Source organism: Capricornis sumatraensis, chromosome 9 (genome assembly GCF_032405125.1).
Source record: "Capricornis sumatraensis isolate serow.1 chromosome 9, serow.2, whole genome shotgun sequence".
Lineage (NCBI taxonomy): Eukaryota > Metazoa > Chordata > Mammalia > Artiodactyla > Bovidae > Capricornis > Capricornis sumatraensis.
The window spans coordinates 56953861-56969227 of NC_091077.1; the positions used below are offsets into that span (position 1 = coordinate 56953861).

At 37.7% G+C, this 15367-nt stretch overlaps 1 protein-coding gene across 2 annotated transcripts in view; it reads right to left on the reverse strand.

Moving 5' to 3' along the window:
- Positions 1 to 8966: 8966 nt before the first annotated feature.
- LARS1 (leucyl-tRNA synthetase 1) overlaps positions 8967 to 15367 on the reverse strand; it is a 65770-nt gene continuing 59369 nt past the window's right edge. The window contains exons 31-32 of one of the 2 annotated variants that reach the window (XM_068979456.1): positions 15107 to 15239; positions 8967 to 9967 (exon numbers count right to left, since the gene is read on the reverse strand). In XM_068979456.1, the coding sequence (XP_068835557.1) occupies positions 9762 to 9967; positions 15107 to 15239 (339 nt within the window). In that variant the 3' untranslated portion in view covers positions 8967 to 9761. The remainder of the gene's footprint in view (positions 9968 to 15106; positions 15240 to 15367) is intronic. The other variant, XM_068979457.1, reaches the window with a different exon arrangement.

A 15367-nucleotide genomic window follows, 5' to 3' on the forward strand; every position in this document is an offset into this window, starting at 1 on the left:
TTCTAAAGTTTAAGCTATGCTAAGTTGTCCCAAGCCTCTAAGGATTTTCACAATTTCTAGAAGTCTCCTACTCTTCCATGGACTTCTTTGATTACAGCAGGAGAATGGTACTGCCTCTTCCCTACGTGGCCCAAATGCAATCTAGCGAACAAGGCAGGGCTTGGTTGGTGATTGCCTCCCTACTGTTCTGCTTCTTCATGGTCTTAGGAGCCTCTGAAGCACACCTTATAGAGACATGGACACCAGAAACACTAGAAAAATGTTCCTAGAGAAGAAAAATTCAAGAAAATTGCACACTGAGGGGAAAGGTCTGCAATCACAATTCAGTGTTACACTAGAAAGACAACAGCAGCCAACTACACTGTACCTTCTTCCCATCAGGACCATAAAGAATGACCATAAAGAAGGGTTCTGAACTTCAAAGCATTTACATGAACACAGTTGTTAGCAAAAGCCTATATAATCCCTCCTAATCAACATACTTCAGATATAGTTTCATGACTGCCTTCATTCACTAGGTCCGGGCGGCTCTCATCGTCTTGTTAACTCTAAGGATGAATCCTACATGAAGGACAGCCATGTTGCTCACCACTCTATTTCAAGTGCTTAACACAGCTGTCTAAAATAATATTAATAAGCACTCCATAATTTGTTGAATAAATGTGCTATCTATGAAAATTCAAGGTTATAAGAGTAACAGAAATTAAGAAATGAGTACTAGTGCTGCAAAAAGATTTAGAATAAGATTCCTTTGAAGAATGAGCAACATAAGCTAATTCCATATTTTAAAATTTAATTTGTCCCAGCTTCTCTCATCAAACATCTATTGTACAGGGCTTCCCTGGTGGCTCAGTTGGTAAAGAATCTGCCTACAGTGTGGAAGATCTGGGTTCGGATCGCTGGGTTGGGAAGATTCCCTGGAGAAGGGCGTTGCAACCAATTCCAGTATTCTTGCCTGGAGAATCCCCATGGACAGAGGAGCCTGGTGGGCTGCAGTTCATGGGGTTGCAAAGAGTTGGACACAACTGAGTGATTGAGCACAGCACAGCATTTGTTGAATAAAGTGACCAATCCACATGCCACACAGCTCTTTCACCTAAAAAATAAATGAAAAAGAGAAAGAAGAAAAAAGAATGTTCTTCTTTATAGAAGAATGACAACTATTTATGGAAAAGAAATGACAGCTGAAACCCAGTCCCCTAAAACAGAGTTCCCTTGCTGAGTTCATGACTTACCACGCTATAAAAAAGCCTTTTTTTTCTTGTTCAGCCCCTCTTCCCCTCAGGATTAAGGAGTATCAAAGAAGGGGGTAACTGAAATTGAGCAGGATATTGCAGGGGCCTCTCAGGTACAGAAATCCCTCCATGTTCCCTGTTTTTTTTATTTGCAGTAAATGCCTTTAGTCTCCTAGGCCTTCCCACTAAGTAGACTAAGGCAATTACTAATTAGGGAAGTGAGGGAATGCAAAAACGAAGGAAAAGCAAACAGTTCAGTGAGAAAACAGAGGCCTAGCTCCTCAAAGGATATACCTAACAATCTGATGCATATCTTCGAGTTTTTCTGCAGAAACTAAGCCCCCACCACAACCTGGTAGAAGATAGTGATTATCTACTAATCATAAACACAGAAACCTGAAACTAGCTGAACGAGAAAGCTGATGATTAAGATTCCCAAAACGTTAGCCTGTTATTTCACCATCAACCAATCAGAAGAAAGTGAAGGAGCTACAACCCTCACCCCAAATGTTGTCTTTAAAAACTCTTACTTAAAAGCCATCAGAGTTCCAGTCTTTTGAGCACAAGCTGCCTGTTCATTATCCCTACTTGTGTGTTAATCACTCGGTCGTGTCCGACTCTTTGTGAACCCATGGACTATAGCCCACCAGGCTCCTCTGTCCATAGGATTCTCTAGGCAAGAATACTGGAGTGGGTTGCCATTCCTTTCTCCAGGTGATCTTCCTGACCCAGGGGTTGAACCTGGTTCTCCTGCACTGCAGGCACATTCTTTAGCATCTGAGCCAGCAGCGAAGCCCATTAACCCTGCTTGGCACCCCACAAATAAATGCTGTACTTCCCTTCACCGCAACCCAGTGTCAGTAAATTGGCTTTGCTGCACAAGCAAACCCACGTTTGGTTTAGTAATATTTTGGCATTAGAAAATCACCATTTTTCACAGTCTCCAACATAATTTATTCAGGAAAGCACTGGGGTAGTAAAACCGTGAGGTAAATAATTGAGAATAGGATATTCCCAAGATGCCAAATCATCACTCTACAGATTTGCATTTGTAAAAGAAATAACCAATCTTAACTCTGGAGAAATACTCAAAATGTCCCTTTACAACAAAAATTCTGAAAGTGATTTTAAAAATATATACCTTTACAATGGAAAGTTCTGCAAGTGATCAAAATCAAAATGTATCTTTAAAATGAAGGGTTTAAAAAATTATAAAATTTAGCATTACTAAGAGTGGGACAACAGGAAGTAATGTTTAACCTAAACCTCATTATCTACAGACCATGCTGTCCAACAGAAATAAAATGCAAGTCACATATGCAATTTAGTTTCCCAGTAGCCCTTTTTTAAAAAGTAAAACAATATCAATGACATTAACTTTAATATATTTTATTTAATCCAATTTATTCAAATTATTATTTCAGCATATAATCAACATAAAAGAAAATTATTACTGAGGTATTCTATGTTCTTTTTGTCACAGTAAGTCTTTGAAATATGAAGTGTATTCTCTGCTTTTACCTCACGGCTCAATTCAGACTACTCACATTTCAAGTCCTCTATAGACACATGGTTGGACAGGACAGTTCTAGACCTAACTCCAGTATAAGGAAAACAAGGGATACAACAAACTACCACTTACTTCTCCAGAGTGAAAAGACATGACGTACTCCTTTGTCACATTCCTCAAGCTCTTACTTAGCAGCAAGGATCATGTCCTATCCTGTTTGTTTTTCAAGTGTGCAAGGTTTTTCCTCCCTACCTTAAAACCAATTAAGTTCTAAGGAGAACAGTGAGCAATTAGAAAACTTAATTGATGCTACAAATCTTGGGTGGGAACTCAGTATTCTCTAAGACAGAGGTGAAGTAATGTCCAAAGAAACTAAGAGAAAACAGCATAACAAAGTATCAGCTAATACTGAGAACCAGGCACATAGATAACTAGTAAACAGTCACTAGAACGACTAAGTGAATGAATTTCTCAAAAGAAAAACAGACACAACTACCACAAACTGTAAAACACATGAAGGAACATGTCATCTTATTCCCACCTCAGCAATTTGCAATGATTCTTGAGGTAATTAAATCAACTTCGAACATCTGCCTAGAATCCAAGAATCATTATAAGGCCCAATTTACTGCTAACTTATCTGTTTCCAATTTCTCTCTCATTCTGCCAAGATAAACACTCCATTCCTGGCATCATCTCCCAAACAAGCCATGCATTTGCTTTCACCTCATCCACACATGGTTCTAAAAGCTAAAAGCTCTGCTCTCTCCTAGCTGCTGCTCCAATCCTAATCACCCTTCATGTCACACCTCATCTGCGAAGTCTTATCTGACTCAAATCCAACAAATTTTTCCCTCTTCTGACCTAACAGCCCTGATACCACTGGCCTTGGTCAAATGTATTCTTGTCTCTCATGCCTGCTGCTGCTGCTGCTGCTGTGTCGTGGCAGTCGTGTCCGACTCTGTGCGACCCCATAGAAGACAGCCCAACAGGCTCCTCTGTCCCTTGTCTAATACGTGTGCTTCAACAGACTGGAGACATGGAGGCCAGGACTCTAACTCAGCTCTGCCACTGGTGTATGGGATATGGCCACGTCACTTGTTCTCCCGAGGCCTGTTCTTCATGTGGCCTCTTTTCTATTCCTAGAACACGTTGCATGCCCCTGCCTCAGAGCTTTCACACCTGCTGTACCCTCTGCCCAAATTATCTGCTAACAAAACTATATATACATTTACTCTCGAATGTACATGCTCACTTCTATAAATTTATTAAGATACACTTCCACAAATACAAAACTACATATCCACAGTTTGTCACTATATAATTCTATAGAGATTCTATGAAACATCAGAAATTTATAAACAACCTAAATGCCCCTCCATTAAGAGACTAGTTGAATGAATTATGGTACACCTTTACAATACTACAACACAGAGGAAAGAAGAGGAGGGACAGAAGGGGAGAAAGGAAGAAAAGGAGGAGGACAAAGAAAGAAAGAGATCTCCATGAACTAAAATAGAAAAATATTTACATATATATTAATCAAAAAATAAAGTTTAAAAAGCAAGGTATAAAACAATACATACTTTTTAATGAGAAAAGAGGAAGTACATAAAAATAAACATTTGCTTGCTTTTGGATAAAGAAACACAGGAAAGATAATCTAGAAACTAATGAAATGGTTAGCTACAGAATATGGGAAGGTGGTGCAAAAAAGTAAAAATTCTCTGAATGGTTGTAATCTTGGCTTTTGAACAGTGTTAAGTATTTGTGAAGAAAGCTGAGTGCAAAAGAACTGATGCTTTTGAACTGTGGTGTTGGAAAAGACTCTTGAGAGTCCCTTGGACTTCAAGGAGATCCAACCAGTCCATCCTAAAGGAGATCAGTCCTGGGTGTTCTTTGGAAGGAATGATACCAAAGCTGAAACTCCAGTACTCTGGCCACCTCGTGCTAAGAGCTGACTCACTGGAAAAGACTCTGATGCTGGGAGGGATTGGGGGCAGGAGGAGAAGGGGACAACAGAGGATGAGATGGCTGGATGGCATCACTGACTCGATGGACATGAGTTTGAGTGAACTCCAGGAGTTGGTGATGGACAGGGAGGCCTGGCGTGCTGCAGTTCATGGGGTTGCAAAGAGTCGGACACGACTGAGTGACTGAACTGAACTGAAGTATTTTAATTACTCAAAAAATAAATAAAAAGGGAAAAAACAAAGCATAAAATTGAATGAAAAGAGAAACAAATGACTGTATTAAAACCACAAATGAAAAGCAATTCATTCAGGTAACATTTGAACTTTGTCTATATGCTTTGTATATATGTTTTAGTGTGGAACATTTTAAGGACATAAAGAACTGCAAAATTTTTCCAAAAAATCTATATTGAACTCTACTTAGTAAACTTGTTGTTCATAGTAGCCCTGGATTGGTAATTTTAAAATTATTAACAGACCAAATGAGTAAATATACTGAGGTTCTTGAGAGCCAGAGTTCTCACTCTGTGAGAAAATACAAATATTTTCAGGAAGAAGGCAAGGAAGAATTGTCACGTTAGATAAAACTATAATTTTAAAAATATGTATACATATATTTCTTAGCTCTGTCCACTGTAAAGTCCTAAAAAAAAAAAAATTTAGGAGCAATGAGCACACAAAACACCCAGATCTTGATTTCTTAATACCATTCTCCATTAAAAAGAAGCAGGGCTCCTAGGAGAAAAAAAACTGATTTCTGCTCTGGGACAGGACAATACACGGTGAGCTGGAAACTTCTTGTACCGGTAACCAAAGAAATGTTCCAAGACTGATGAGGAGACAGCAAAAGGACACAGGAACCAGCTTGAAGGGGCTCCCACTGGGTAATAACTCAGGAAAATTTGGGCAGTCAAAGCATAATGATAGTAATATGTTATGGCATATATGAAAAAAGAATCCATCAGTCCATAGCAGTTTGTAAAGAATGAAGAAAGACAAAAATTGGAAACAAAGGGGAAATCTCTTCTTTACAGAAGAATGATACCTAATAAATGGAGAAAAAAATCATAAAAATTAAAAACTCTCATACCAGTGTAGTTACTGGCAGAAAAATGATACATGAGTGCAACCACTTCCTGAAAGTTTGCCAGCAAACAGGATATTCACATAAGTTTTAAAATATTTATTAATTACAAAAGGGAAAAATCACTTTTTCAGTTGAGAAATCTGAAGATGCTACTTTAATCAATGATCAAACTTAGCATCATCAGTAATAGGAATATGCCAACAATATATGAATCCAGCAATCATGAATACATTATGCAATGGGAAATATTACTCATGTAGTACTCTTGCCAAGACTTAAATCTGAATTCAACCAGGAGAAAATAAGACAAATCTAGATTGTGAGGCAAGCTTAATAACAACTGGCATAGAGTCCCATCAAAAATTTTACTGTGACAAAAGACTAAAAGAGAAAAGCTGAGAAACTGTTGTAGTGTGAAAGAGATTAAGAGACATGAACACAAAATGTAATGCTTAATCTCTGAATAGGTCCTGAAAAAAGTTTATTGATGAGATATTTTGGAAATTTTATTACTTCCTGTATTAGGAATGCTTATTACCTAATATTGCTAAACTATACTGTGCATATAAAATATATGTCCAATGTTACATTTCTCGGGCAAGATATGTGTATATTGTGTTTTACACAGGAAAATGTCCTAGTTCTTAGGGGTGCCATGCTAAAGTACTGAAAAATGAATTGTCATGGTTTCTGCAACTTACTGTCAAATGGCTCAAAATTTTTAAAAAGTCTATTCTAAGTGCAAGGTGGTATCACGGATAGGATCCTATAATAGCAAAAAGACATTAGTGGAAAAACTGGTAAAGTCCTAATGAAGCCTTTAGTTAATAGCAGTGTACCAATATTACTTATTTTTGACGACTGAATCAAGGTTACATAAAATGTTAACATTAGGGGAAACTAATGAAGGGTGTACTGGAACTTTCCATACATTGCCGCGGCTGCTGCTGCTAAATCACTTCAGTCGTGTCCGACTCTGTGAGACCCCATAGATGGCAACCCACTAGGCTCCTCTGTCCCTGGGATTCTCCAGGCAAGAACACTGGAGTGGGTTGCCATTTCCTTCTCCAATGCATGAAAGTGAAAACTGAAAGTGAAGTCGCTTAGTCGCGCCCAACTCTTAGCGACCCCATAGACTGCAGCCCACCAGGCTCCTCCTTCCATGGGAGTTTCCAGGCAAGAGAGAGTACTGGAGTGGGTTGCCACCGCCTTCTCCCTTCCATACATTAGATGCAACTTTTCTATAAAGCTAAAACTATTCCAAAATAAAATTTTTAAAATGTAAGTTTAAAGAGAGAGCACAAATGAAACAAAATGTTAATAACTGATAAATCTCACTGATAGGTATATGGGTGTTTACTGGCTGATTAACTTTTAGATAGGTTTAAAATTTGGCAAAATAAAATGTAAAAATAAAATAAAGCTATGGAAGGTTTATGGTAAATGGAAGGTAAATGGATAGAAAAAGATATTCTATATGAACACTAACCAAAAGAAGACTGATGTTATTCAATCTTCTGAATAACATCAGAAGCATCATAATATATATAAAACAAAAACTGTTTTATGTAGATCAAAATATATTTAGCATCAAACACAGCATAAAATATTATATATAAAACAAAAGTTGTCTGAACTAGAGGAGAAATGTATTAATCCGGGGTCATGAGATTTAATACGTCTCCAAAATGGAGCGTACACTAAGAAAACAGAAGGTAGGATACAGATTTGGACAATTCAATCTGCATCTATGACCTAATGCACGTATGTAGAACTCCACAGCTGCAGAATAAACATTCTTTAAAATCTCACATGGAACATGTATAAAGACTGTTCATACACTGGGCCATAAGTCTGTCTTTATGCGTGGAGGCTTCTGAGGTGCTGGCATTGCGCTATTCCTTGACTGTGAGGTGATTACATAGGTTTTTGCTTTGCTGATGAATTCTGTTTCATTGTTCATTTAGGAAGGTAACCAGCTCCTATGATATTAATACAATAAACCCAATGCAACTTGTTTTTCCCTCAGTATTTCAATTAGTTGCTGTTTTTTTCAGTTGCACATCAAATAAAATTATAGGCTTACATTTAGAGGCTTCCTTATACAAAACTTACATATCTTTAAACACAAAAAACATATTCAGTCTAGCAAGACATCTATTCTAAGAGAGAGAGACTGGAATTGAGACTGAGGGAACAGAGAATCCATGAATCCCAACTCACCTGTAATCCAAGGAAGCATAGGTTCATAGGCTCACTTATTAAAACAGGCACAATTACTCACAATACTAAAATTATTTCCCTTTTTCTTTTTTTGACCAAGCACATTTCATTTAATTTGCCAAGTTAAACCCAAGTAGCCTTTGTTTAGGCCTCAGGAAGGATTACTTACTTTGATTTAGGGAGTAACTATAGCTATGCAGATTGAGGAAGCAGCAAAAGAATCTAATGGAGGGCAAACGAATTAGTTGCCCCAAAAAGAACCAAACAAATATGATATGATTGTTAGCCACAATAATCCTATTAGTCCTAAGTCTATTATTACTACTACTACTATAACCTGATATAGTAGTATAGTAGTATTCAGTACCAATCATTGAAGGTCAGCAGCAGCATTTCAGAAGGTTTACCACTTGGCAGGTACTACGCTATTAATATACAGGTAAGATTTTCCTACATTGTTTCCTCTGAGTATCTCACAATAAGCCTAGAAAGTAGGTACATTATTAGTTTCATTTTATAGATGTAGAAATGGGTCGAGTAACTGGCCAAAAGGACACAAGTAGCAAGTGGAAGAAATGGAAATCTAACTTAGCTAGTCTGACCTCAGAGCATGTAATCTTATCTACTCTGCTATGCTGCCTGCTCCTAGCAGATAAACAATGATATGTACTTGATGCTCTCTAAAGGATAGTTCAGTTCGAACATTCTATGATTTGTCTTAATGACTGTAATAAAGAATTCAACTAGGCCCTGTAATCTCAAATTGTATGAAGCAAACTAAGGAAGCTCAAGAAAATCTCTTCACATGATCTGAAAGTTAGAATTCAGGTTTCCTAGGATTATCAGAATTGGTCTTTCTCCACATGAAATCCTTCAAGAAATGCAAATTTTTTATTGCTATCAGTCAATATCTAATATTTTTCCTCATATGAAAAGAGATGACACAGACAATATCTAAAGACATTCCAGAAAGAATAAAAAAATAAATACGCAATACTGTTGGCTTGATCTTTAAACACAACTGAACTAAAAGCAAATCTGATAAATGCAGATTTCTGAGGGCGGAAAAAATCCTCTCCTTTAAAACACCTAAATTTAGTATAATCAAATAACTATTTATAAATTATCAATACTAGCCTTGAGAAAATATTATTGGTGGCTAACTGAATATATCAAAGCTAAAAAAAATTATTTTAAGACCTATTTTTCTTTATATAAAATACTGAGTGATCACAATCAAATCAAAATATTCTCATTTGTTCTTTTAAAATCATCATGAGAGTTCTTTTTAAAAGCAAAACTGATTATCTAATTACTCTTCTTTTTAAAAAAGAAAAACAGCTAACTCCATAATGGATGTAATAAAAAAGTTGCTAGCTACTCCTTACCCCTCATAAATAACATGAAGTACACCTCATACAAGAAGCATACTGACACTTTTGCATTAACCTGAAGTGCTCACAGCTTCTGGGAAACAGCAAACATCTGTTAAAAAAACAAAAACAAAAACAAAGTATGGTACAAACTATTTCTATTTGAGGCCTCAATAAGGAAAAAAAATTTATTAGGTCCAGGAATTGAAGAAAATGTGGTATAGTTACGAGTACATGCAGAATCTGATGGTCAGAAATTAAATCTATTTAGGTCCAGCCTAAGGTTCTCGGAGCCTACCTACAGGCACAATCATAGCAGTAATATCCTCAGAAACCAGGATAAATCTCCTGTGCCTTTGTTTAATGAACTAAATAGATCATTGTATCACCAATATCTGCCCGTAGCCCATTTTCAGTAAGATGAATTTTCTTGTTCATGAGATCCACGTGGAAAACAGCATGCTCAGAAATGGGGGTCTTTTCAGTGTGCTCTTTTCCCAGGACAGGAACTCGCCGAGGCCCCAACACTGGATCGTCAAATCTCATCAGTTTCACTTTGGAAAGGTCTACAGCAAAATAAAGTAGCAAAACGAACATTTCATTACAGTCACTAGCTCAAACCCACAGCTGAGTCTCATAATTCATGTTTTAAACACACTCATTATATCTTAAAAAATATTTTCATCAGGTTATTAAACAGGACCCAAACTCAGAAAGCAAACATAAATCTAACAAATCTTCACCCTCTGTCAGCTTTCACCCAGATCAAAAACTGGCAGAACTTCTGTATAACACATCTGCTGGAATTATAAACCAAGGGGAGGGACTGAGTATATTTCTGAGCATTATCCTACATGCTCTCTCAAATCACTTTTAATACACTTCAATTAACCATTTTCAGAACATTAAAAAACCTAAAAGTTTTTTTTCCTTTTCTTGTCTTGCTTCTTGGAATATTTAAAAGTGCAAGAATTGTAGCTTTCTTTTGGAAGATAATTTTGGAAACAGAATTACTACTCTAAGAAACAGCATTACCAGATTCTTGTTTTGCTTAAATGATGAAAAGTGTATTAACAAGCTGATGAGAGACAACGAAAGGAGAACAGGGGGAAAGGGCACAGACTTTAGAATTTTGAGCTTCTGGATGAGCTCCAACCCTACCCTGCTTGAGATTTTCCTGATCTGCTCTTGTGCAAGATGATAAGACAGCTCCTGGCAAAGAAAGCGCTTGTCCCTTGAACAAATTTATGATGCAACAATCCTGCCAACAACTGAGCCCAAAAGAAATGTATTTATTTCAGCAATTCTGAGACTTTTCAACATCAAATGGTTTTATTTTACAAGGTGGAAAAATACCATAAATAACTACAAATGCTGATTCTGGGCTCATTGCTCATTCTAAGCGTAGCATGGCTAGTTTATGCTTAACTTGATCTATGAAAACTGAAGATACCTTCTGACTTATTTCCCACCCTTTTCTAAAGTAGATTGCTGGGTGGTCCATAAGCCATACTCCCTCATGCTACCTTGAGACTATGACTCTTAGCATGAGAGGGATAAGATTTACAAAAAAAGATAAAAGGAGACATTAATGCAGCTGGCAGCTATTTGAGGAGTACAAGTTATCCAGGCATTCTATTATCCTTGGGAAACAAAGACTAAAGGATGACAAGCTTAGAATAGGGATCTGAGGGTTTACAGAGCAATTACCTACAACTACCATGAAGGCAATCCTGCCTAAGAGTCTTTACAGAGGTTCTGCAGAGGCCATATAATCTATCCCCAGATACAGCACAAGCCCTGAAAATTAAAATGAGAAAGAAGCAGGCCCAGTCTTCATGACAGCCATGGTCTTATTTGAGTGGAAGAATACAATTCACTTTAATGGCTATTGTAATTCAACATGCACATCAGTGGTATCAAATTATTTTCTTACGGAAGCAATGACAAGCCCTGCTAGCAGATTTTATGCACAAGGCCTTTTACTGCAGATATGCCTCTGTCTTTCTGTCTCAATCTCTCTGAAACAGACCTCCGTCATCATTCCAAGCAATTCTGAATTAAACTATTTCAAAAAAGCCTTAATACCCAATCAGGCTCCTAAGTGACAAAACACATCTGCTTGGATGTTTCCCCATGTACTTCATTACTGCAAATAAAATTCTTGGGGCTTTCTTAGTGGCTTTACTATCTTTTCTTATCCCAGACCTGTCTTATCATTGAAAATGTTGAAATTTAAGTCTGCAACTACACAAGATTTAAGAAAAGATGAGAAAAGATGAGAATGATTGAAAGTCCCTAGGGATTGATAATGCGAAATGGAGCTTTTCACCTCCAAATTATTAGTTCATATGTGGCATGAGTTTTGAGTGATTTAAAGTTATTATCATCAAATAGTTACTCCACAGCCTTTGTGGAGTGAAATGATGATTTTAGTTCCTAGTTCCTCCTGGACCTAGATCATAATCACCCTCAATACAATTGGCACTAATTGGACAACTTGCTGGCTATCATAGCAGACAGAGAAGTATGTTATTGAATTTCACTCCTTTCTCATTTCACATACTCAGTTCTCTTAGATATCAAAGTATCCTGAGGGCTTTTGGAAAAGTCTTAAGTTTAGAGCTCTTCTGTAGATACTTGGAGGAATATCAATTGCAAACTCCCCCTAATATTTCTCTATCTATTTTCCAAAATTCACAGCAGCTACTAATATCAAACTAAAAGCACTTTATGATAACATTATTCACAGCTAGAATAACAAAGGAAGTAAGAATTATGCCAGAAGCTCAGTGAGAAAAGACAAGCTGAACAAAACACATCGGTACAGTTCCGAAGAACCTAGTCAGTGCTGTATCTGAGAGTATTTAAAGGTAAATCAGGTTTAACATATTACATAATCCAATTTCCAATACACGAATAAAGCCTCTTATGCACTACAACCTCATAATTATCCTATCCAGTGGGTGCACACAAATACCTATTTTCTTTAGAAGCTATTATATTGTTCTTCAGAGTTAAGAGTTCTTCCCATTACAAAATTTTCTCATGACCAATATATGCAACATAAAACAGCAAAAAGGAAGGCCACAAAATGGCTTCCTGTATGTTCACACTTCAAAATTTTCAAGTTCTGCTTTTTGTGGCCTATAAGTTGCAAGAATGGCATTATCATTCTACAGGACCTGGTTTATTGAGGGAACATGCTAAATGTCTACGTAGATAAACCTTGAAAACATTTTGCTAAGTGAAATAAGACAGACACGAAAGGACAATATTGTATGATTCCACTTATACAGGTAACTAGGAGAGTCAAATACACAGAATAGAAGAGCTCTTGCCAGGGATTAGAAGGAGGAAGAATGGGAAGTTATTGTTTAATGGATAAAAGTTTCAGTTTGGGATGATGAAAAAGTTCTAGAAATGGATAGTGTGATGGTTGCACATCAATATGAACGTATTTAATGCTAATGAACTACACACTCAAAAAAATGATTAAGGTGGTCAATTTTATGGTTTGCATATTTTACTGCAATTTTTTCAATTTTTTAAAATGTCTACAAAAAACAAAAATTCCCAGTCCTAACATATTGCTCGGAGAAGGCAATGGCACCCCACTCCAGTACTCTTGCCTGGAAAATCCCATGGATGGAGGAGCCTGGTGGGCTGCAGTCCATGGGGTCGCCGGGAGTCAGACACGACTGAGCGACTTCACTTTCACTTTTCACTTTCATGCATTGGAGAAGGAAATGGTAACCCACTCCAGTGTTCTTGCCTGGAGAATCCCAGGGACGGGGAGCCTGGTGGGCTGCCGTCTATGGGGTCGCACAGAGTTGGACACGACTGAAGTGACTTAGCAGCAGCAGCAACATATTGCTGGTACACGGTGAAACAAGTTATCAGCATTTCCATCATGCAAGCACACACGTTCCCTTCACCCTCACAGGGCCCATCCAAACGATGTTTTCTCCATAAGACCAGCCCTGATCACCACAGCTGGAAATAAATGAGCTCACCTTTCTCTCTGCTGCAAGTCGTACCTGCACCTCTCTTACTGTATCAGCAGCTTCTCCTTAGAGACTATGTACTTCAGTAGTTAAGTCCCCTACTCCTTCAGGAGATGCAGTCTCCTAGTGAACAGTACTGTGTGGACTCCCCAAAACCCTTAGTACCTACACAGGAGTCTTTACATACACACTTATCTCTACACACACACCACACACAATAGTCTCTCAAAAATTTCCAGAGAACAAAAAATGCATGGCAGAATGAAACAGGGCTATTTTAAGTCTTCTATGTAAATGGAATATTGTTACCCTGAATACAGTTTGAAAAATTAGGTCACTGTATGGGATCTTTAAATCTTTTCAGGAAATTTTTATACTGATGGTATGTGGCCCAATCAACTCTTGATTGCCATCAAGAAGAGAAGGGAGAGATCATGCAAAACAGGGAATCTCAACATTAATTTGTCTTCATAATTTGGAAGAAAAATAATTTAGAAACACACTAACTCCCTCCACGCATAAGATCAGCTGAGTGATTTTAAAAAAGAACTACAAATTATTATATCAAATCTAATCATAAAAGATATAGACTTAATCTTGCTAATAAATTAAGACTATTTACATATTTTATCCAGAGGCATATTGTCTAAAAGAAAGAATATGAGCTTTACAGACAAAGACCTATGTTTGAATTGTTTGAATTCCAGCTTCAAGATTTACTAGCTGTTATGACCTTTGTAAGTTATTTAGCCATGCAAACCTCTACTTTATCATCTGCAAAAGGGAAATAATACCCTCAATGTTAGACAGTTGTAAAAGGATTAAATGACTAACACATGACTGCTACTGCTAAGTCACTTCAGTCGTGTCTGACTCTGTGTGACCCCAGAGACGGCAGCCCACCAGGCTCTCCCGTCCCTGGGATTCTCCAGGCAAGAACACTGGAGTGGGATGCCATTTCCTTCTCCAATGCATGAAAGTGAAAAGTGAAAGTGAAGTCGCTCAGTTGTGTCTGACTCTTCGCGACCCCATGGACTGCAGCCCACCAGGCTCCTCCATCCATGGGATTTTCCAGGCAAGAGTACTGGAGTGGGGTGCCATCACCTTCTCCGAACACATGACAGACACACAAAAACTTTTATTATTTTTCTCTTCCTTCCCCAGGAACAGATTCAGTCAAGCAGGTTAATTTGGAATATTAAGGGAATATGTTGCTTAATTCTGAATATCCCTGGGAGATGGAAATTGCTTGTTATAATTTTAAAGCTACATGGAATCCTGGTACTTCCCTGCTGGTCCAGTGGCTAAGACTATGCTCCCAATGCAGGGGGCCCAGGTCCAATCCCTGGTCAGGGAATTAAGATCCCACATAGTGCAACTAAGACCTGGAGCAGCCAAACCAATCAATCAATATTTTTCCAAATAAAGCTAGATGGAATCCTGGAAAAACACGTAATCCAGTGCTCATTTTATGAAAAGAGAAATCAATTTAGAGCTTCAGTGACATGTCCAAGTCACCAAGCTACCTAGTCACAAGGTCCCAAAAGAGAAGATAGGTGTCCTGATTCTGTGCCCAATATTCTTTCCACATTACATGACTGTCCCTAAGCAAGCCAGTTACTCTTCCTTCTTCCTGCTGCTTAGAACTCACAAATCCATGAGCTAGTGCCAAACGTGCACTTCAGGGAAGCCATTTACCTTTGATTCCTCGGTCCACTTTCATTAAACGCCTGAGTATAGAATCACGGTTATCTCCTTGCCTGATTTCAATTTTGGTTGAGAAGTGGCCACTGAATGGTTGAGGATTCAGTAGGGAAACTAATACACCAGGCTAAGAAAATAAAGAGAAAATGACTATTAATTAGAAATCAAATCTGAATACTGCTGAGAGAGGAGTGTCTGCTAGACTTTTAATGTCCAAGAAATACAGACTTAATTCTGATATTTTAAAATCAAGAT